Source organism: Octodon degus, unplaced genomic scaffold, assembly GCF_000260255.1.
Source record: "Octodon degus isolate 3935 unplaced genomic scaffold, OctDeg1.0 scaffold00105, whole genome shotgun sequence".
Lineage (NCBI taxonomy): Eukaryota > Metazoa > Chordata > Mammalia > Rodentia > Octodontidae > Octodon > Octodon degus.
Genome location: NW_004524681.1, coordinates 3,384,498 through 3,407,086, shown reverse-complemented (window position 1 = coordinate 3,407,086; position 22,589 = coordinate 3,384,498). Strand labels below are relative to the sequence as shown.

Below are 22,589 nucleotides of genomic sequence, written 5' to 3'. Positions count from 1 at the left end.
CTATTATGGGCTACTGGACTCTTTTAGAATATTTTGCTGAGTTTGCACACCTATAATATTCAAATAACGGAACTTAACAAAAAAGGGGTATACAGATGAATGTCCATTTTGTATCTGTGTATTCAAAGTGGTTAGGATAGATATACAGTTACATTCGGTTAATGAGTAGAATGATATGTTCTAATGGTGTTTGTAAATAGGATCTCAAGTCCGCATCTTGTACAGCAATCAACCACTAAGAAGAATGGCTTCAGTGTGTTAGTTATTGAAACTGTCCTAGCGATTTGATTTGAAACTGTCTCACTGCTATTTATCAATAAAATTATGGAAAAAAAAACCAAATACACTAGTATTTAAACATACTTCAAAAAAACCTTTCTGTCAATCAAATTTTGACAATTCTAAAGGATACATTCCTTCTGCATTGTAATTAAAATACAAAAGGTTCACACTCCTTTATTTTGAAGGGCTGATAAATTTCCTCTCTGTCCTTGAGCTACATCTGAAGTGCCCGGCTTACAAATCTGTCTTTAATAATTCCGTGAGGAAAAGAATTAAGGAATATATATTTCTCCACGTGTTGTTACTGGTAACACCCTCAAAGCTACAGCCACATTTGCTGAGTTTATACAGAAGCCGTTCCTAGAAGCACAAACTGAGTGATGTGTGTGTGAGCACGCTGCCCTGAACACACGAGCACGGGCCCCGTCCTGGTCCTCGGAGACACTGACGTCTCGGCACATCACAGAGCTGAGAGGCATCAGGAGAGCCTCGTGCGGCTCCTTACTTCTCACTGACTGCACCGCTGTTTCAGTGCTGCCACAGTATAGTCAATCACACAAAAATAAAAATTGTTTTCACTAAATATTTTAGGTGTGTGAAAAAACTTTGTTACTTATTAGACTAGCCATGCATAAGATCCTTTATACAAAAGGAGTATCTTTTCTATGTAATATAAAGGCTGAGTCTATGCTTTCTAAATTTAATTTTTATATTTTATTAAAAGAAGGCCACCTCAACCAATAACAAAATATTGTGACTCCTTAGGCATATTATAAATTCAGTGTATACAGTCGGCCAGATAGCTCAGTGGATTAAAGCACCTGCTTAGGCAGACACAGGGGCCGGGAGTTCGATCCCCAGCCTGCCGTGCCGGCCCCGCCTCCAGGGCACACTGAGAGGGTGATTGAGACCGGTGTGGTAGCACCTTTAATCCCAGTGCTTGGGAGGCTGAAAAACAGGAGGATCACTTCAAGTCAGATCTGTGAAGTGAGACCCTATAGAGCCTGTACTAAATACATATAATTAATTAATTCAGTGTATATAGTGGAAGAGAACTGATATTATATTACATGGACATTTTACAACGGTCAAGTTTTGGAACTGCTAAAAAATTTAATTAAATATTCTCAAGATATTTAGAATCTTGACTGGGGACTCATGATCTGTTTTCTATGAGATAGATTTTTCCTTAAAGACTGTTTTTAAACTTTAAAGTCCAAAGCAGCAGTTACCTTTTCAATGCATCTTCGAAGCGTGCTGACGTTCCTCACCCACCACCCAATGCCCATAGCTCTCAGCTCTGACCACTGTGGGTCCCCTCTCTGGATAGCCGGGATCATGTTGATCAGCTCCTCCTCAGCCTCAGAATGAAATGCCCAGGCAAAATGGCATGTAGACACACCTGCATGGAAAAGGAAGGAACAGCCTTTAGAGCTATCAAAAAGAAGAAAAGCAATCTTTTGCACAATCACTCATCTGAAAAGCCCTGTCCAATAGATGTAGGGAAGTCTGTCACAATTCAGGATGTCAGACTATAAGCTTCTGAATGTAAGACCAGTGACAATCTTTTTTTTTTTTCTGAACATACCTGCTTTTCTCTCCACAGAAAAACAGAGACACTGACACTCAATCCTTGGAAAGACTGCTCCTTGGCTATGGAGGTACCCACAGGTAGGCACCAGGGCTCACACCCCAAGCAGCGCTCATGCCTGCCTGGCTGTAGACCACGTCCTGCACACATCCCTGCTCCACTCTTCCCCAGCCGGGGAGCGGAGGGTCACGTCACAGCATTCCTGAACTCCACTGGAGTTTCAGTCCATGCCTGGCACAAGGTATGTCCTGAGCAATAGCCCTCTGCTTCATGCTTGGTTAACACTGCCGCCTAATGCTGGTCTACCACCGGAGTGAAGAGCCAACACAGACTTAGCAGCAGCATCTGTACTTTAAGTCCACACAAGTGTTTAAAACAGTGCACTGACCACTCTACTCCACCCAGAGGAGGTGACAACCAGGACATGGTGGGGACGCAGCTCAGAGCTGACACTGAGGGTGCCACCCAGAGGGACGGTGCTGCCTGAGCCTGGCTCAGTACAGGAGAAGATGACACAGACTGGTCTGGGTAGCCATCCTCTGACACATTTTGAAAACCAGGTCAACAACAGTCACATTACAACATAGGTCTTTCAAAGGAAGAAGAACATTAACACTGCACACAATTTTCTCGACCAACTACTATAAAGTTTACACAACCACTTTAAATAATCTTAAGTCTCTTCAATTTCCCACTGTTAATAATATTTATATACAAACATACCACAAATTAATGCAACAAGTGTAATAAAATGTAATATATGTAATAAAAAAATGGACAAAATGTGATTAATTTTCTCACTACTTAAATCTTTGTGTGGTTTAAAAACAAATTACTTACAATTAATGTTTTGCTTTAGAGCCTACTGTTATATATAATGTAAAATGTATCCTTTTGTTGTCATAAAATCAATACTATAAAAGAAAAATACAAGATATCCTCTATACCTCAATAGGAGTACCCTCTAAATAATATAGCTTATTACATTATAAAATTTTTATTATAATTAAGAAGAAACAAAAAACGTGCACAGGCATATCAAAAAAAGGTTGAAGCAGCATGATTAAGAGAGCAGAAAGAGCTACCTGTCACTTCCCATTACCTGCCTCATTTTCTCCTTACTTCTAAGCATGCGGTCTTAAGCTGCTGTCTGATTTATTTCACTTCACATTATGCAGTCAAGGTGCTTTTCCAAAGGGGAAGGGGATCGAGAGATGGGGCATCACGAGGGTGGAGGGAGAAAAGGAGATGGAAAAAGGAACTGACAGGTGTTCTGCACATGCGCCGACTCCACACAAGGAATGTAATCATTACATACTACAAATGTGTACTAATTAAAAAATAATTTTTGTGTTCACTTCGGCAGCACATATACTAAAAATTAAAAATAATTTTAAAATGTGTAAAAAAGAGAAGTGAACCAATATGGAAACATTCTGCATGTGAGTTACTATGGAAGACATAACCTGGGGCACCCATAGGCACACACTTCATGGATCCACCAAGGCAGACTGCTCTTCGCAGTGTGTCCACTCTGCTGACTTTGTTTTTGTTTGTTCTGTTTTTTTGGTTTTTGTTTGTTTGTTTTTTGCCAGGGTTTCACTGTGTAGCTCAGGCTGTCATTTCACTCACTATGTACCTATGTAGCCCAGGCTGTAAGCAGGATGGTTTAGACAACTGTACTGTGCACTTCTTCTGGTCTATGGAAAGGAACAGATAATGCTTAATTTGTCTTGTCTCCTTTTTCAACTGATTGTACTTTTTATTTCTTCTTAGTTTCTTATACATTTCTTTTTTTCTTCTTCCAATTTTACATGCATATATCTGGGAATATGAATAACTGGCTGGAAGACAACACTATGTACGACAACAAATAGTGTGGAATTCATATTACTTTGTTAAGTGAAATTCTGCACCACTTGTAATTTTTTATGTTTTAATTCTAATTTGTACTCACTTTAAAAAATGGAGTGAGGCTGGAGAAGATACAGGGTAAGTGCCATGGGAAGATCAAGTTATCAACCTTGTCACATCAGGTCATTCCATGCCCTGTCATTCACCTGACATGCATTCTCTAAGGCACCGCAAACCCAGTGAGTAGGCTCAGAAACCAAGCTGGCTGAGCACAGGTCACGGACAGTGCTCACACACACAGGAGAATGGCAACCAGCCAGAGCAGACAGCAGAGCTTCAGGCAGGGAAGGCCACAGCCGTGCGGACTCCCCTGCTGCGAGTACACAGCCAGACACACCCAGCACTTTCACATGAACCCAAGTGTACCTTGGTGAAGCAGCTGGACTCGGTAGAGAGGTGGCAGCGACGTTAAGAGGCACGTGTGCAAGCGCATAGCCAACAAATACCGCAAGCCGCACTCATCCAATGTGTCTCTTCCTGCAATTTAAATAGAAAACACACTTGGGGAAAAAGTTCAGTAGGGCAAACTAATAAAAAGAATAATTACAAAATTAACATTAAATTCTAAAAATTTGTACAAACTACAAGATTTTAAAATGTGTACCTCTGTGATTCTATCTTTAAGAGGAACATATCACTATACAAAATGCGATTAAAACTTGTAAATAAAAAAAGATCTGGGAAAATCCAATTACCTCTTACTACAAATAACAGCATTTATGCTCATAATAAGTAAAGAAACACTGAAATCAAATAAAATATTAACTGTAACAAGGTAGGTAAACATTCCTAAAATATTTCCTCCATAAATTTTGGTGAGATTTAAGGACAAGTTTACATAACTGAAATTAACATCATCTGTTACACAATTAAACATTCTCTAGGCCATTTAGCCAGACTAAAGAAATAGTACTACTAGGTAGTAAGTGCTCCACAATGAAGTTGGATCTAACCTTGATCCCACAAATTTTCTTACTCAAACATGATTCCACTTAGTCCAAAGTTGAACAAAGGTCTGAAGGAAGGGCCTGTTTAATCCAAACTCAGCCACTTTCAGAAAGAGCAACGCAAACACACTAGCAGCGCCTGCCTGGGAAGTCCTCAGAGAGTGTGGGATGAGTAGGAGTTCCCACAAGAAAAGAGATGCTTCCAACGCCAAAGCTGAAGCTCCAGCTGCTCCCGTGACCCTCGTTCGCTCATTCACGTACCCTTCAACACACCGACCAGCCACTGCCGTGAGGCACCGTCCAGCCACCAGGGCTTCGGCAGTGAACAGGCAGCTATATTCTCATGGGGTTTACATTTTAGGAGAAAGACACAATATGCAAATCATATGTGGCAATGAATGCCAATAAGAGGAAGCAGAACTGAGAGACAGAGAATGCAGCAGTGAGAGAGTCCTATTTTCTGCAGTGCAGCCAGGGAACACCTTCCCAGGAAGACAAAATTTCAGCAGAAATCTGAGATTTCTGGATAGCAGGAACAGAGCATTCTATGCAGAGAAAAGAGGGAGTGCAAAGATCTGGAGAAAGGTAAGGAGCGTGCCTGGGTTTATGGAACAGCGAGGAGGCCAACGCAGGAAGTAAGCACAGGTTGTGGGGGCCCCAAGGACCACTGCGAAGTGACATGGGAAGCCACCGATGTGTGCAGCGCGGATGAACTACTGGTTTCTATGGGAAGGACACGAAGCAGTCTGGAGCCTCTGTCAGCAACCAGGCAGGAGACCAGCGACCTGAGCCACAGGAGAGCTGCAGGCAGATGAGAAGCACAGAACTTGTCGCATCCCCCAGCGCACTGTGCGTGGGGTCTGAGGAAAGCCAGAGGTCCTAGCTGAGCAAATGGACCCTTTCTTGGAGGCGTGCAGCCCCTTTATCTGAACTTCAGTTCCCACCTTTAAAAAGAGACATTCGCTCCTGCCTCGTCTACCACGTGGATGCTCAATGTGACCAGGCAAGTTCTTTCCATACTGCTGCCTAGAGACGCTTTTGTACCAGAAAGTTCAAGCCATTTTTCACGGGTTATGGAATTCCTATTTTCTTAACATTCCAGAATAAACTCTAATACACATTAAGTATGCAACAAAAGATTACAATTACTCTGGGGAGAATCTTGCCCTACTGCATACAGCCCTCTAATGGAGAGTGGTTTTTTCTTCATTCTTAATTCACATAGCTAGAAAATAGGATATGACAAAACCCTCTAAGTCTCTTATAATTTAATCCACAGAGGGGAAACTGGGGATATACTGCAAAGGTGTTAACCTATGCACAGTGGTATTTTCTAACTGGCTCCAAGGAATGTTCTTTTTTACCCAAATCTGGAAATCTTACAAAATAGTTAAGAAGAATACTGACCTAGAAGAAACAATTTTTCCACAAATAAGCCCCAATTCTTCTGCTTAATGCCTATGTGATATCAGATGAGTCACTTAATTTCCTAAGAATCAGTTTTCAACCATAAAGTTCAATAGCTGCACACCTACTAAAAGAATATAATTAAATAGGATAAAGTATAAATGTGCCTGACACATAGTAATTCTTCACTCCTGCACAATATTTACTGAGTGAGTGAATGAATAATCACTCAGTTTGGGTTTCCTTTACTAATTCTACTGTTTACAATCAACACCATTACCTCCCACTATCTGCATGGAAAAGAATGAAATCCAGTTTCAAGGGTAGCCAAAAATGTTCTAGTTATAGAATGAATCTGGCAAAGTACACATTACCTTAAATGAAATGAAAACCTTTGTCTCGTCTGCAGAGACCTTTTAGATAAATCATGAGGCCCTGAAGTCTCACAATTCTACAAAAAAATTGACAAATGATTCATTAACATCACTCAAAGAAAAAAAGTAGGATTTCTTTTTTTCTGTTTAAAAAAGAAGTAGCTGCAGAGGTATCCCAGGGTTAGGAGTATTTCTACTGAAGAATTTTAATTTCATGTTTTATTAAACAATGTGTACTTAACAGAAAAATAAAATAGCAATAACATAAAAACTTCCCCTTTTTTGGCAGAACCGGGGGTTGAACTCAGGCCCTTGCACTTGCCAGGCAAGCGCTTACTCTACTAAGCCATCTCCCTGGCCCCTTAAAACATTTTTTTTTCTTGCTCCTTGAATGCCTTCAGGGCACTTTTGGCTGGCTGGAGTGCTGTGAGGATCGAACTACAGCAACCTGAGGCTGATAGCTTTGTGGAAGCAGCCACTTAAAGGACTGAGCTAGGGCCAGGCCCCCAAAACATTTTAAAAAAGAAGAAGATACTATATATCTAAAAGCACACAAAGGTTTCAGTGTAAGGAGGCACATGAAGACTTCACAGGTCTGCACAGGTGTCACCTGTGCAAGTGAGCCCCCGACTCCTACAACGAAGCAGCTCACAGAGCAGCTGCTGTCTGTGAGGGGGGCCTTTTCCCTCCACAGGGAGAGAAACACTACAGTCTGGTATAAATAACTGCACTGAAGACCCAACACTTCTCTGCATACTCCACACATTCACGGTAAGACCACTTACCTGAATAATGCTTATCTCTGTTCTCATCGAGCTCCGTGCTGGTGGTGGCCACAGTGTCAGCCAGGGCCACCAGGAACATCTGCTCCAGCCGCGTGAGACCTGGCAGACTGGAGTGCATGAGATGACTGGACAGCACCCTTGCATGCTCCTGGCCGAAGTAAGCTGGCCCATACTGGGAAAGGTTTATGACTTTTGATTTGTTTTCTCTCTTTTCTGGCTCTAAGTCAATATCGTCTGTCGTTATATCCTGGATCTGGAACAGCTCTGAATACTGATCCTCGGCTTGGCTCTCAGCACGATCTTCATAGCCCTGCTGCATGTTTGCACTTTCTTCTGAAATTCTGTAGGTCGTATCCTGATCTGCAGCAAGCAGTGCATACAGCGGGAGTGGGGGAATGGAGTCGATCTCAGTGTAATCGCGAGTGCCATCTTTGCCTATGGTGACTGTGTCCTTTGCTGTGCTGCCACTTACACTAATAGTTCGAGAAAGATGTCGCTTACTTCCTTCTCCAGCATCAGGGTCTCTAACTATGGCAACTTCACCTGCAATACATTTCACTAAATGAGACAGAATGGCCTTAGCCCTACGAACCTTGCCTAAGTCCATCAATTCTAAAAGCTGAGTTGGATGATACTGTGGAAGAGTAGGGGACAATACGTGTGCAGCCTCAAATAAGCCACCATCCTGAACTACAGTTGGGGAACAGAAAACATCATCAGCAACAGCTGTTCCTTCAACCAGACTTTTTCTTGTCAGCATACTTGCTTTAAAGAAAGAATGTTCTTGTATGACTGTCTCTTCCACACTGGCACTATCAACCTCGGTGTCTCCAAACCTGACAGCATGTTTCCACTGGGCATACACATGCATCTCACAGTCCATGCCCACAACCAGTATCCCGTCCCTCACCCAAGAGAGAGAAACGGGCAGGGAAGGGGTACCATCGACAGATGACACCAAGTCTATGGATCGGAGAAGGACCCATCTTGACCGAACTCCTTGCTTGATGCTACCACCAAGAGGTAAAGTGATGACGGCGACCCCATCCTTACTGTTGGTCTGCTCGGTCACAATTCCTGAGAGCCTACCATACATGAAGATGTTAGCACCAACTCCCACTGTAAGAATGTGGGAGCCATCTTCTTTAGACACCCAGTCCAAATGCACCAAGTGCTTGATGTTTGGAATAAGGTACCGATCCTTGCTTAAAAGTGCATCAGATTTGCTATACACAAAAAGATTACTGTCCACGCTGACCCTTGAGTCTAGTACACTCCCAACCTTAACCAAATCATCAAGATGAATCGTTTGCTCTAAAACCCATTCAGATCCTCCTGTTGATTCACATTCAAATATGCAAACATGCATGGAGAATTCTTTAGAAACCAAGCCGTTGTGGTGGACAGGCTGCTTGTAAGCCACAGCCAGGCGGCCTGTGTACGAGCAGCTGACGGCCACAGGCCTTCCCACGATGCTCACTGTGCTGCTGTTGGCGTCTCCCTCGTCATTCATCAGGGGCCACTTCCTCCAATGGTACGTCTCCTGCTGGTCACCTGGAGTACCTGGAGAGCTGGGCTCCATACAGCACTTCCAGAAGCGTACTTTATTGTCAGAACAAGTTGTGACTACTAAGTAAGGCGCAAGGCATACTGGATAAATGGAAGAGGAACTCAGGTGACCTTAAAAAGAAAAAGCAGGGAGTCATAATGACAGAGCCACAAAGTAATATGCCAATGATCAAATTCCTCCACCACCTGGTGTCCTACCCTAAACATCCACTGCCCGAGGTTCCATAGAAGCCTTCAACAAAATAAGAACATGTGAGAATGATCACTTCACTAGTTTTCAAGTAATTAAATTTAAATAGGACAAGCACTTTATTAAAATAAAACTCAAGTGCTGGGGACTCAGCTCTATAGCCAGCACTTGCACAAGGCCCTGGCTTGACCAACCCCAGCAACAAAAAGTAAGGCAAAGCAAAGCAGCAAGTCAATCCTTAACCAATACATGTTTTACAGACTCTCAGTTATGTGTGCCTTCACCACAACGTGTCTCCCGGAGCTCTCACCCGAGATTTTAGCACTTCCACCACAGATGTGTGCTCTTCAGGTGCCCCAACATCACCCACACACAGCCCAGACCCATAGCTATCCCACCGTCAATTTTTTCAGACAGCTGAACAGATCAATTAACTTATTCTTTCTACTGTTTAATTCATCCTTCCATAACACTGAAGCAGAACTTCCTATTGCTTTCCTGACTGCCACAGACTAAAATGCCCATCTATTATCAGCTACAGGGTAAATAAACGGTCACAACAATTAAGATCTGGGGTCAGAAGACCTGGATTCAAGTCCTACTCCGTCAATACCTTCAAAAGAGTAAGGAAAGCCACTTAAACATCTCAGCCTATTCCATCTAACATAACGGGACCATGTGTTACTTCCTTTGGAATGTTACTATGAACAGGACATTTGAAAGCAGTTCAGAAAGCCTCTACCAAATGATTTGTTTTCACACACTCCAGTAAACTTAAATGAGAATATCCAAACTTTCCAAACATGAAGAAATACAAATCTTGCCAAGATCTATACCTGCACAAAATGAATTCTCCCTGGGATTATCTTTCAATTGTGAAGCACACCTGTCCTGGGATGAGTTAAGAGAACCCTCTGCCTAGCACCAGCTGCCAGCGCCTGACCAGCAGGGAGCCCCCAGCATCAGGAGCTCTCCATCAGCACTGCAAGCTTGGCAGATCATCTGAAGTCTAGCTTTCTGTCCTACCACCCAAATCTTCTCACCAACCATGCTTAAGCCAGTACTATTCTACCCAGTCACATGATAGCCTTATCCTCAATCATCCCCCAGATATTTACCAGCACTTGTTCAGACATACATAATAAAAGTAAGATAAATGAAAGAGACAGGGTTGAATGAAAAGTTCTTAAAAGTAATGCTTCAGTAATTTACACCTGAACATATTTTTTTCTTTGAAATTTTACTACCAAGGTATTCCCAAGCCCAGACAAGACACCTTGTATCAAAATATTTACATTTTCTGTTCAACTGATCATTTTTACCACCAAAACTTATTCCTAGCAAACACAGTTTTAAACTAATGCACCATTATGAGAAAAAAAAAAAAAAAACTTCCATCTCAGTGTATCTATTTTACCACCCAGACTGCAGCAAGAGGTCGCCCATAGAGGCTGCTCACCCGCCGAAGGTGTAGCTCTGATGACTTCCACCCCTTCCGGGAGATCCAGAGGCTGGCTGCAGACCAGCCTGGAACTCAGGATCAGCTTACTCGCAGTCTGGAGGTTGGCAATGGATGACGAATGCGGCACGGAGCTCACACCGGGGCAGGATTCTGGAGGAGAGCCCACATTCCTCTGCCCAGGAGCTGAGAGCAGCCTCTCAGAGGAAACACGTTCCGGAGCTGTGGCTGTGAAAGTGAATTGGGGAATGCACTGTGGCCATCACTACACACACGCCCTGGAGAGCAAACTTCGCCTTTCACTAAAAAGCCATCTGTTTCATTGAAAGGTCTGCTACTGTGTTTTTCTTTTAAGAGAAAAGACGCTGAAGTATGAGTTGTTCTTTCCAAGCTGAAATCTTAATGTTCAGGTCTCACTGCAGCGCTGGCACTGTGCAACAAGAGGCTTGGGCTGCAGTTAGGCACCCACCCGCACAAGGTCCACCACCACTGATCTAGAGCAGTATTAAGCGCAGTCGTGAGGCCTACAGCCCCTGCGACTCGGCGGAGGCAGGAGAACTGAAAGTTCAAGGCCAGGTGTGAAATACAGGGAGAACTTGTCTCAAAACTTAAATGAGGACAGGAAGCGGCTGTGGTGGTGCATGCCTGTAATCCCAGTGCTCAAGAAACTCAGGCAGGAGGATCACTGTAAGTTTGAGACCAGCCTGGACTACAGAGTGAGTTCAAAAAAAAGTGGCTCAGTGGCAGAGCTCTTGCCTAGCCTGTGCAAGGTCCCTTGTTCGATCCCTAGCACTGTACTAAATGCTTCTTAGAAGTAATTCTCGGGCAGCAAGTCAATTTTCAGATTTTTGATTGATTATCACAATAATAGTTTTAAGTTATTTTACTCCTTAGCATTATCAACTCCTTCTTAGGGGTACTGGTGGGGGAACTACAAGGTGTAATAACTAGAAAATTAATAACCTTATGTTATTTTTCCAATATCCTGCAAAGCTTTAAAGGTTAACCTTTAAATACACTAAAAGCTTGAGGAATATGATAACAGTCTTACAAGTAACCCAAGAGAACTGATTCTGTTGATTTGAGACAGATCCCATAATGTGCACTTTAGTACTTGCCCAGGTATTTCTGAAACATGTAAGTCATGATTCAGCCTTTGAGAAACAACAGTGTACTTCCTCCAGTGAAGACATTTAACCTTGGAGAGCCCAAGGATTTTCCCAAAGTCATATAATTAGCTAGCAGCAAAGAAGACAACTATCAAGTGCTCATATAAAGCAGTAATTTCAAGAACGAAAACATAAAGAGTTCCAAGTCAGGCATGGCAGCATATGCCTATAATGCTAGCAATTAAGAGGCTGAGGCAGAGAGATTGCCATGAGTTCAAGGTTAGCCTGGCCTGCACAGCAAGACCCTATTGTGAGGGGAGGGAGAATAGGGGAGGGGAGGGGAAGGGAGGGGGGAAGAGGGGGGAAGGGAGAAGTTCCAGACACTGCTGAAGGTAGTATTAGTTGACTGGCTTTGGAAGGTGAGTCAAGCTGGGATTAGCACCGTGCGTAAATCTGAGTAGACACGGTATCAGGGCTTGGTTACAGTGTGAGCTGTTCTGTATGTCTCTCCCCCACTGGACTATGCACTCAACGACCTTGTAATTGAAGTTGGACAGAGATGTACTTCCGTTCAGCCAACTTCATTTTACAACATTGGCCTCAGTGTACTCTACGAGCAGACTGTGTCCTGTCATCTGTCTGAAGCAGCCTTTACCTAAGGAGCCCGTACACTGCCCTTACCTAAGCATGCCTGCACCGACTTCAGGTGGAGATGCCACATGTGGAGGATGGAGTAACTGTTGCTGTCCTTCTCGATGACTACAAGGAAGAACTTCTCTGAAAATGGTGGCGGGCGATATCCTATTGTTCAAAGGGAAAGAATAATTAATAAATAATATTTATTTTAATAAAGTCATATTACTAATGCATTATCATAAATACAAGAAATTACAACCGAAATTAGATAAAAATCATATACATTATGTCTGCAAAAAGAACACCTGAGCTGTCAGAATTGCGGATGTAGCAGTTCACCCCCTTGTTTCCACTTCTGCTGTTTCACCTGCCCATGAAACATCCATGTATCTTTCGGACATGTTACATCAGAACCTGCAGATGTTCTTTTACGCCATTTATCCTATTTTTAATGCAAATGACTTTAGTGGAGTAAGTTTTTGAACTTATTAGTTGGAAAAGGATAATTTGATTCTATATGCTCAAAAGAACATTTTTTAAAGCTAAGAACAACCCTTGCCAGGGGCAGTGGCACACATCTGCAATCCCAGCACTTGGACAGCTAAAAGAGGAGGACTTCCGTGAGTCTGAGGCCAACCTGAACTGCACAGTGGTCTGAACATAGTTTGTTGTGTCCCTGTCTCCTCCCACTTGCCCACTCTTGCTGAAATGTCATTCTTGAACTGAGGCAGGAGGAAGGCAGGCACAATCTGAGTGCAGTGTTGGAGGTGGTTAGGATTAGACAGGGCCATGGGGTGATGCCTCTGGAACTAAATGCCAGGGACTTCCCAGCAAGAGGGAAAACAGTGGGCAGCCACACTGGCTCACCCCCCAGGGGTGGGAGCGACACCTGGGGCTCTGCTGCAGGGAAGCCATCATCATTCCCAGCCTAGGAAGCTGGACTAGGACCCTAAACCAAGGCGACCCTCCTTCCTCTGGAATTTAGCTAGTCAGTAGCACTGTGTAACTGGCAAGAGAAAACAGAGCAGGTAGGGAAGGACAGATTCTAGGAGGACTTTTATAGCACTCTGTCTTCAAGTTAGGCTGCTGTCAAAGACTAGTGAGGCTCCGCTGCCAGAAGTCCACAACGGCCAACAAGAAGGGAGCCCAGCTGGGACAAGAGAGCACCAGGGAATAAAACACTGTGCAACACAAAGTGAGACAGCATGTAAAGAAAGAGAAGGAAGGGAAAGGAAAAGGCAGGCAGACTGAGCAAGACCTAGCCTCACCTGGCATCCGAAACTAAAGAGCACGAACTCCTCTTCTTGAAAATGGACAATTAAAAGGAAAAGGAAGAAAACATTTGTCCCGCTTTTTCTGAGTAAAAATAGCAGCTAAAAAGATCACCAGGGAAAGGGTAGTGGAAACAGTATAGAAAGACTTAATAGAAATTTCATGAATTTCCTTATTACAATAATTTATGAGCATATTTTTTCTGTTGACTTACATTCTTCATACAGAAAAATCAGATCTACATAAGACAAAAAAATTTTTTTTTAAATAAAATCTCAGCCAGGTATAGTGGAGTTCGTGCTCTTTAGTATAGTGGCATTTGGGAGGCTGAGGTAGGAAAATTGCCCCAAATTTGAGGCAAGCCTGAGCTATATAGTTAATTCAGGGGCAGCCTGACCTGTACAGCAAGACCTTGTCTCAAAAAGCCCACAAAAAATAAAAATAAAATCTCCTGGTCAGGCGCAATGATATATACCTATAATCTCAGAATTTAAGCCCATCCTAGACAAGGCCTGGTTAAAACAAAATCCTGCCCCAAAATTAAAGAAAATTAAAAAGGTGTATGGATATAGCTGAGTGTACAAGTCCTGGTTTGACCCCCAGCACCACTAAAAACAAACAAACAACAACAACAAAAAAAAAAACCTTCCAAGAGATGACCCACTGGCAACAGACCCTAAAACTACGTAAGTCCAAGTATGGTCTCTAAGTAACATTTCTATTAAAATGGACAATGGGAAGGATGGCGCCATGCTTACAAAAGACATTTAAGATAAGCCTGAGATACCCTGGGCCTCCATCAGAAGAAGGAGGTGGTATTCAAAAGACCCAGAAGAACTGGAAAGACTTCTCACCAGCCTAATACAGGGAATCTGAGCACTACAAAGAATAGTGATTGCAAAACGATTTAAGTGTTCTCAGAACACAAAAATCCCTAAATTATAAATACTTCTCGGCATATATACTATTGTCCAATGCAGAATTTCTAAAAGTGGGTTTGTACTGGTATTCAAAGCACAAAGCCAAACAACAGTAACCGCCCGAGATGACCACAGCACAAACTCCTTACTCTGGCACCCCGTCTCTCCAAAGTAGTACTGTTTTCAGAGTAAGTAAAGAGCCTCTCTGGTAACAGGAGGTCTTTCTTTACAACTGCTTTTCCATCAATCAACCAACCAATCAATCAATCAATCAGACAGATAAAATTAGAAAACTTTATAATCCCTAGTGGGGAGGGGTGTGACTTAAAATACATTATCAATGGAAGAGTTCATGAGGTGAAGCCTGCTGGAAAACTACATTGGAGCAAGTCAGGTACAGTGTACATACCTAGTGGAGGCTGAAGTAAAAGAAGGCAAGTTCAAGGCTAGCGTGAGCAACACAGCATGACCCAGTCTCAAAACAACAGCAACAAACAGAAAGCAAGCTAGCTAGCTAAAGGAAAATCTTTGGGCCTGATCTGGCAAAAGTTTAAGCAGTATAAAAAGAAATTTAAAATAATAACCATTCTTAATACATGTTCACTGCTTAAAAATAGTACAATGAAAAACACTAACTTCATACATAAGCATTGTTTTCTAAGAGGTTGTATATATTTCTTGCTGGAAACAGTGTAATAAACGGTTTGTTGGTAAACAACAAACATCTAAAACAGAGAAACTGAAATACACACAAGAGCAAACTTGAAATCTACAAAGCAACACTGTCACGCTACAGCAATAGTGAAACAAATTAAACATGGCAACTAAATAACATATACGTAAGGAAAGTTCTGATGCATGAGGAAGCACACAGAAAACACTACATGACTAAGGGGTAAAAGTAAATGTTTGAGCTTAATTTTTTTTTTTTTAGCAGAAGGATTTTTGGGGGGCGGTGCTCAGGATGCCTTCAGGGCAGGTCTGGTTTGGCTTGAGGATGAGGGGATCACACCACAGCATCCTGAGGCTGACTGCTTTGTTTCAGCAGGCACTTAAAACACCTGAACTAATGGGCAGGCCCCCCTTAATTTCTCCAAAGACAGAAAATTTTACCAACATCCCATTAAAGCAAAGTCCCTCTACAAGACAGTAAGTTTTCTCCAATACCTATATGTAATTCTGTGATTAAAACCACACTAAATAAAGTGCATCCATCTAGGTATTTGGTGGGATGGAAAAGCATAGTGAATGTCTAAAAGTTTTGCAAACTTCATGACAGTAAAGACACACTGGAGTCCTCTCTCCTGAGAGGCATCCGTTGTGCTGTCCTGCTGCTTCAGTGTCCTGCCTCAATTGAGAACCCCTCCCTTCCTGGTCACTGTCACTGTGGAGGAAAACCAGGAGCTGCAGGGCACCAGATAAGGCAGGTCAGGTGGACGGGAAGACAGCGCTGTGCCCCGGAGGCTGCTTCTCTGCTGGGCGGCTCGCAGCCGCAGTAGTCACCACATTGCTGAACATGCCTCGGAAGGACACAAAAAAGGGCTTCCAGGCTGCTCCAGAAAGTGACGACAATGAAGGGCCAACCTAGTAAGTTTGCAGCAAGAGGGAGGCAATGTGTCTTGTCCTGTAATGATCTTTAAGCTGTCACCATATACTTTGGTCACCCCTCCCCACCCCCATAATCAGTCTAGTACCAAAGGAAATAAACTGGAAAAGCTTTGTTAATTAAAAAAGTATTCTTCATATTCTTCACAGAAAACTAATTCTAAAAGCAGATGTCTTTTCACTCAAATGCAACATGACAGTTTTGTAACTACAAAGTTTGTTATTTTTAAAAGAAACATTTTAATCGGGGAGATGGCTCAGCAGAATAAGTGCTTGCCTGGCAAGTGCAAGGGCCTGAGTTCAACCTCCGGTTCCACCAAAAAAAAAAGCCAAATTATAAAGGAGAAACTGAACATCATACCTGCTTGCTTTCAGAAGGTCTTATGGAAAAACTGTTTTCTTTCAAAACAAAGAAAAAGGAAAAAGAAATTCTATACTTCAGAAGGAACACTGAAAAAGTGCCTTGATTCAATGCTCCTAAAATTTCCAGCCCACATTCTACTTGTTGGATCTACCACTAAGCTGCGGCAGTTTATTGGAAACTTTTTTAAACCTCTACTAATATTGTTACAACTGAATTAGATGGAAATATTGTAAGCAGGCAGATACGGCAGACCCTCAAAAGACACAGTATGGAAGACCAGCTAACTTACAACTGTGGGAGAGATAGACACCTCCAGCTGTGGGCCAGACCCCAAGACAAAAAGATAACACAAATGCACCCACATACCTAAGTATGAATATCAGGGATTGATATTCTAAGTAGGTCTCTATCCCCTTGAAAAAGCCAGGAAGTCACCAACTCAAGCCCCTACAGGAAAAGCCCCTGTTCTGTTTTCCTGCCATTTGCTATGTGACTTGCTTTCCCATTTGACCCCAATTTAATGAATTTCATCTGCACAATTATGCTTCTAAGCTCATTGGTTGACCATAGTTTTCTCCCATTTCATGAGCATCCAGTGATTTCCCATGTTGCCCACAGCCAGACCCCCCCTGTGCCATGGCTTTGCTCTAAAAGTCCCTAGGAAAAAATTCCTAGAAAAAGAAGGTTCCTTGACAACCCACTCAGGTCCTCCTTCTGTCCCTCTCTCAGAGAGAAGCTTTATTTTCCCCAATACATATATATTCTGCTTTTCACATCCATTGTTCTTAAAATTCATTCTCTGATTTTACAGAACACGAATTACCATTAAGCTGTGGAAATTTACTGGAAACTTTTTTAAACCTCTACTAGTACTGTCACAACTGAATTAGATGGAAATACTACAGGCAGCCAGAGAGGGCAGACCCTCAAAGGAGAAGGATGGAAGACTATCTTTCCCTCGTATCAAGATGTACTGATTTTCTTAAGCTATCACAGGGAACTTAGTACCAGCAACAACAAAATTATAAGTTGAATAATTAAAGCTACTTTTTTTAAAGAGACGAGGTTTCACAAATACCTGGTGAAAGTCTATTGCCAGTGCTGTCCCCCCACAGGCCTGCTGTGCCTGCAGACCAGCCACTCAGCAGGCCTCACTCACAGGCCTGCCAGGGCCAGGAGCTGCTCAGCCCACCCCCGCCCTCAGGATGGCCTGGCGGGCCTGTGCTGGATGTGCTAGATTACAGAAAGCAAACGCAAACTAGTTCCAAAGGTACCTTGTGATGGCTGGAAAAATATCTCTGTTTCCTTTTTCTCCATATCTTCCTTATGCGGTTTATATCCTATAATGAAGTCTTCTTGAAACACGTGAAGCAACTGTGTATTCGAGCCACACTACAAACACAAAAGCAAGATGGCATTTTCACCTCTGAAGTGCCCTCTCTCCCATCCACCACCTCCCTGACACGAAGAACTAAATCTAACAACTTTTATCCATAATATACTAATTAGGGAGGGGGAAGAAAACAACAGGGAAAAAAAAAAATCATTGAACTATCCTGGTCAGAGAAAACTGCTTGCCAAGATGCCATAGTCAACAGCAGGACAGAGAAGCTCTAGTACAGGTCAAGTATAGCTCTAGCATAGGTTTGCTTCTCCAAGCATTAAAACAAACTAAGCAGAAAACATACTTAAGTGACTTGCCCAAAAGAAATACTGCCTCCCCCTTGCTCATGACTGACTGGGAGGGCAATATTACCTACAGAAGGCTCCCCAGATGCATGAAACTAGTAGCTATTCCAAATCCAATGGAGAACCACTGTCAAAACTAAAACCCTATTCCCCTGTGGGCCTACAGAGCAGAAATTACGAGAGATGTTACTGACAGCTAGTGGGGTGACACAGCTCTGGGGAAATGGACCTATGGGCAAGCAACAGCGATCTCTATAAGGACAAGGAGTCATCGCAGCCAGCTGCTATGCTGGTAGACAATCCCAAATGACCACTTAGAACCACAACGGTAAACTGACACTTGCAGAAAAGGTTGGATCCAAATAAACACTTTTCACAGAACTGTGTTAGGAGCTCCAGTGACCCAATCAGTCAGCGCAGTACTTATACTTCTTCACACAGTAGCATAGAGAACTTGATGGCTACCCCACAGATTTTAAGACAAGGAACAGTTATGATCCTCCGGGCACTCAATGAACAGGCTGCAATCTCAGAAAATTAAGAAAACCCAGCCTCCTTACAGAATAGAAGAGCTGTAATATTCTGATGAAAGTAATACAAGATTTTTGTCTCTCCAGGTAAAAATAGTTTTTTAAAAAATCCCTTTGCATTCATACTACAGAAGGTAACTTTCTCAGAGAAAAAGAAAAATGAACAGTAATGTCTTTGTGGGTGCAGAAATAACAGAACGCACCAGGAATTAAGCAGATGTGTCTCAAACTCTCCCACTGATAAGCCCGTGTTCATTATCAGGGCTTGTTTCAGTTAGGACAGCTATGGGGTGAAGGGGAGGAAGAGACAGGCAAACAGGAAGAAAGAGGAATGGACGTGTAGGACACCAGCACCCCATGGTGCAGAATGCAGCTAGGCTGAGCCTAACATCCGGGTCATCAGCAATTAAGGTGTCTGGGAAAGAAACCAACCACACTGCCTCCACATCCCCATGGAGTAGAACAAATGTACCCTCTACGCCTAAAACGATGGTGCCTGGAAAAGAAATGATTAGGGTCACATGGACAGCATTAGTAATTTACTACCAGGAACTGATGTGGTAACTGCCCTACATTGGTAGAAAAAAAGTGTATTTTCCCCAAACCGTGGGCAATGACCATGGAAAGATTATGACTTAATGCTACACTGGGTTTGAAACACAGTTGCGTCTTTCTTTACTTCTTTGACAAATTAATAACTTCCATGCCAATGTAATCTTTTTTTTAATATTAGAATGATTAGGTTACTTCTATTCCTTAGTCCAGACAGGATCTTTAAGAAAGAAATACCCTGTGGGCTAAAAGAGTTTTGCAAGCTTCCACAAGGAGAAAGACTCTCTTCTTTGCTAAGTAGAGGGTTAGAGGAGTATTAACTACATGGAGGGTTGTGACAAGGCATGAGGATACTTGGCACCTTCTTTCATCTGAATTTAAAGAATCCCATCAGAGTGCCCCTTCCAAGTGGGGGAGCCCTGCCTGCCAGAGCCTACTGAGTTGTAGTGACACACGCCTAGGCTGTGTGCTGCTATACTGTCCTCCCGCTGGGGGGAGGGGGGTTATGAGGATGATATACGGGGAAGGACGACGAGGGTGTCAGGGCAGGTGGGACGGTGCAGGGGCAGTCTCCCCAACCCACAGAGATCCCTTGAAAAGGTCACAGATGCATTTCTAAGTTATGGATAGATTTTAACCGTACGTATCAATAAAAGCTGGCTGTATTCAGTATTGAGCAAGAATTTCCTGGGACTGAAATGTATGACACACATCTAAACCAGTCTGGGGTGGAGGGCACTAATATTATCAACGCATGAGCATGCTTTTACTTGGTCCGTTATTGCATCAAGTTCAATAATGCAGCCAGGTCGGGCAGTAGACTGTTGGCTCACAATATTGAAGACTTCTCCAATCAGTTTCTGTAAATAAGAAACACAAAATGTTAGTGTGCAAACAAATTTATGTCAAATCAAATGTACAGCTGCTATGATATTCATGTCATATTACATGTCAGACATCCAAATCCTGGGCCAGGGAGATGGCTCAGTGGAATAAGCACTTCCCTGGCAAGCGCAAGGGCCCAAGCTCAATCCCCAGTTCCGCCAAAAAAAAGACATCTAAATCCTTCCCAAATATTCAGACTGACAATAGCAATTAAGACATTCCAAAAACTATTTCAAATTTCTATACTCATTCTCACTTTTAAAGTTAAATGAGACTTTAGAACATCTGACAGTGCTTACATAAATACTCTAAATGCCATCTAGTTCTTCTCTGTTTAAGGCTAAGCAACGAAGAAGGTCTCTTACTAAGGGGTCTGCCCAACACTTGAGTGTGGGGTACAGGTATGCAGCCCCCAGACAAAAGCCAGGCACAGTGGGGAAGCTGGGCTCTGCCCCTCAGGATGAGGGTGCACACACAGACGTAGGAAGCCTAACTTCCAAACCCCAAAGCTTTCTGCTGAAAGGAAGCAGTCTTCCGTTTCCCAGCTTCCATATAGCCTTCTGCATGAAAACCAGAAGCTTCCCCAGAAGGTGCCGCCTCCGAAGAGAAGCCCTCCCTGGCACCTTGTCTGCCACCTTCCCTACCTCCAAGACAGCACCAAGATCCAGGCAGCGAAAGGCAGCTCTGGGGGCAAACAGGCCTCCACTGGAGTGCCGGGCTGCTCCAGATTCTAGCAGGAGAATTCCAGAGGACATGCAGGGTAATACCTTCCTGGGTTGGGAAGGGCTGAAGTCACTGATATGGGGACATTCACCCAAGACCTGGGCTTTCCATGTTAGCTCAAACACCTGGAAGCCACGCTGACAGTCTATTAAGCTTATAAACAGAAACTGGGACTCCGGTATGGCTGCTAACTTTTAAGGTGAAAATGTCAGAATTGCTCCAACATGCAGGAAGTTTTTATAAATGGACTCTCACGCATACATCTAAATTCCCACCAACTCTCCAGATCCATGTGCATAAAAACATTAAAAGCTCTTGCTGCAGATCAGCGGAGGCAAACCTACAGCATACGTGTTGCAGCCGGGTGTTTATCTCTGAAAGGTCTAAGAGGCTTGCTGGCACTGCTAAAGATCAGTGGCTCTCGATTTCAGCCATGCAATGACCCGCCTGGAGAGAGCTCCAACCATCCCTACCCCTGCCCCTGCTCAGAGACACACGTAGTGGTCTGGGTGTAATCAGACCTTCAGGAGTCTTCCCAGCTCCCCGGGGGGTGCCAGCGTCCACCCCTCAGGAACCAGAGATCTGCTGTGCTAGCTCAAGGTCTACTCTCCTGCCCACAGGTCTTTGCCAGCTCCCCGTAAGAAAAAAATGCCAGAAATTCTACTGCTAGGGCCAGAATCCCATCTCACCTCCAACCGAGGGACTCTGACAAGAGGAGAGAACACCAGAATTAGGGCAAGGTATGTAAAATTCACCTTAGGCACAAAAACCTAAGAGGCACCAAAAATTTCAGTCAAGATGGTATTTTAATGCAGTTTATGTTTTTTTTTTAAAAAACCAAAGTTAATGCCAAAAATCTATAACAAATAAAATATCAAAATTTTACTTATTTTTTATGGGTTTTTCTAGAACAAACTCACCAATAATATTTATAAAATCTACTTGTGCACTTATTTTCAGTAAAGAGAACTGCCTTTACGTCTTCTGCCAACTGGTACTCTCAAGTAATTTTTAATTAATAGTTTATTGAAATTTTTTGCAGTATGCCATTGAGACTATGTAAAAAAAATTTCAAGTCCACTTCAAAATACAGATAAGTCTGCACTAAGAAGAATCAGTTTTAGAAGATCAAACACAATGCTGATTTTACATTATGAAAAATTACTGACCTGCATGTCACACAGTACTGCTACAGATGAAACTACCACAGGGCTTAATCGTCAGTGTAAGAACCAGGCCCTGTGTTCCTCCTGCACACACAGTCACCCTCACGCTGAAGGGCATGCTTCTTTTCTTACTTTTACTTGGCCCAGACTTCGCTGCAGAGCCTCTTTCTATTCCTACCTTTAATAAAACTTTGCTGTTAAAAGTATATATACATATATATATATATATATATATATAATTATGTGTGTATGTGGTTTTGTAGCTTATGCACATGTACACATGACTGTGTATATGATTATGTATATGATTATGTGTATGCATATATATATGCATATGTATATAAGAGCCAGGCCACTCACTGCTGCTTTTGTAAATGAGATATACCTACACACAGGAAGACTTTTCTCCACATAAAAATTCAAAATCCAGGGCTGGCCAGATAGCTCAGTGGACTAAAGCCCCTGCTTAGGCACAGCCCAGCAGCCAGGGTTCATGCCATGCTGGCCCCATCCCCAAGGCATGCTGAGACAGCAACTGAGACTGGGTATGGTGGCGTGCACCTGTAATCCCAGCACTTGGGAGGCTGAAAACAGGAAAATGACCACAAGTCCCCAATCTA

General features: G+C 43.0%; 1 protein-coding gene across 2 annotated transcripts in view; it reads right to left on the bottom strand.

Moving 5' to 3' along the window:
- Positions 1–22,589, bottom strand: part of Dmxl2 (Dmx like 2) — a 167,329-nt gene that overhangs the window by 43,880 nt on the left and 100,860 nt on the right. For both annotated transcript variants that reach the window (XM_004638996.2, XM_004638997.2), the window contains exons 14-20: positions 19,966–20,055; positions 17,699–17,816; positions 12,309–12,428; positions 10,519–10,746; positions 7,301–8,980; positions 4,154–4,264; positions 1,515–1,684 (exon numbers count right to left, since the gene is read on the bottom strand). In XM_004638996.2, the coding sequence (XP_004639053.1) occupies positions 1,515–1,684; positions 4,154–4,264; positions 7,301–8,980; positions 10,519–10,746; positions 12,309–12,428; positions 17,699–17,816; positions 19,966–20,055 (2,517 nt within the window). The remainder of the gene's footprint in view (positions 1–1,514; positions 1,685–4,153; positions 4,265–7,300; positions 8,981–10,518; positions 10,747–12,308; positions 12,429–17,698; positions 17,817–19,965; positions 20,056–22,589) is intronic.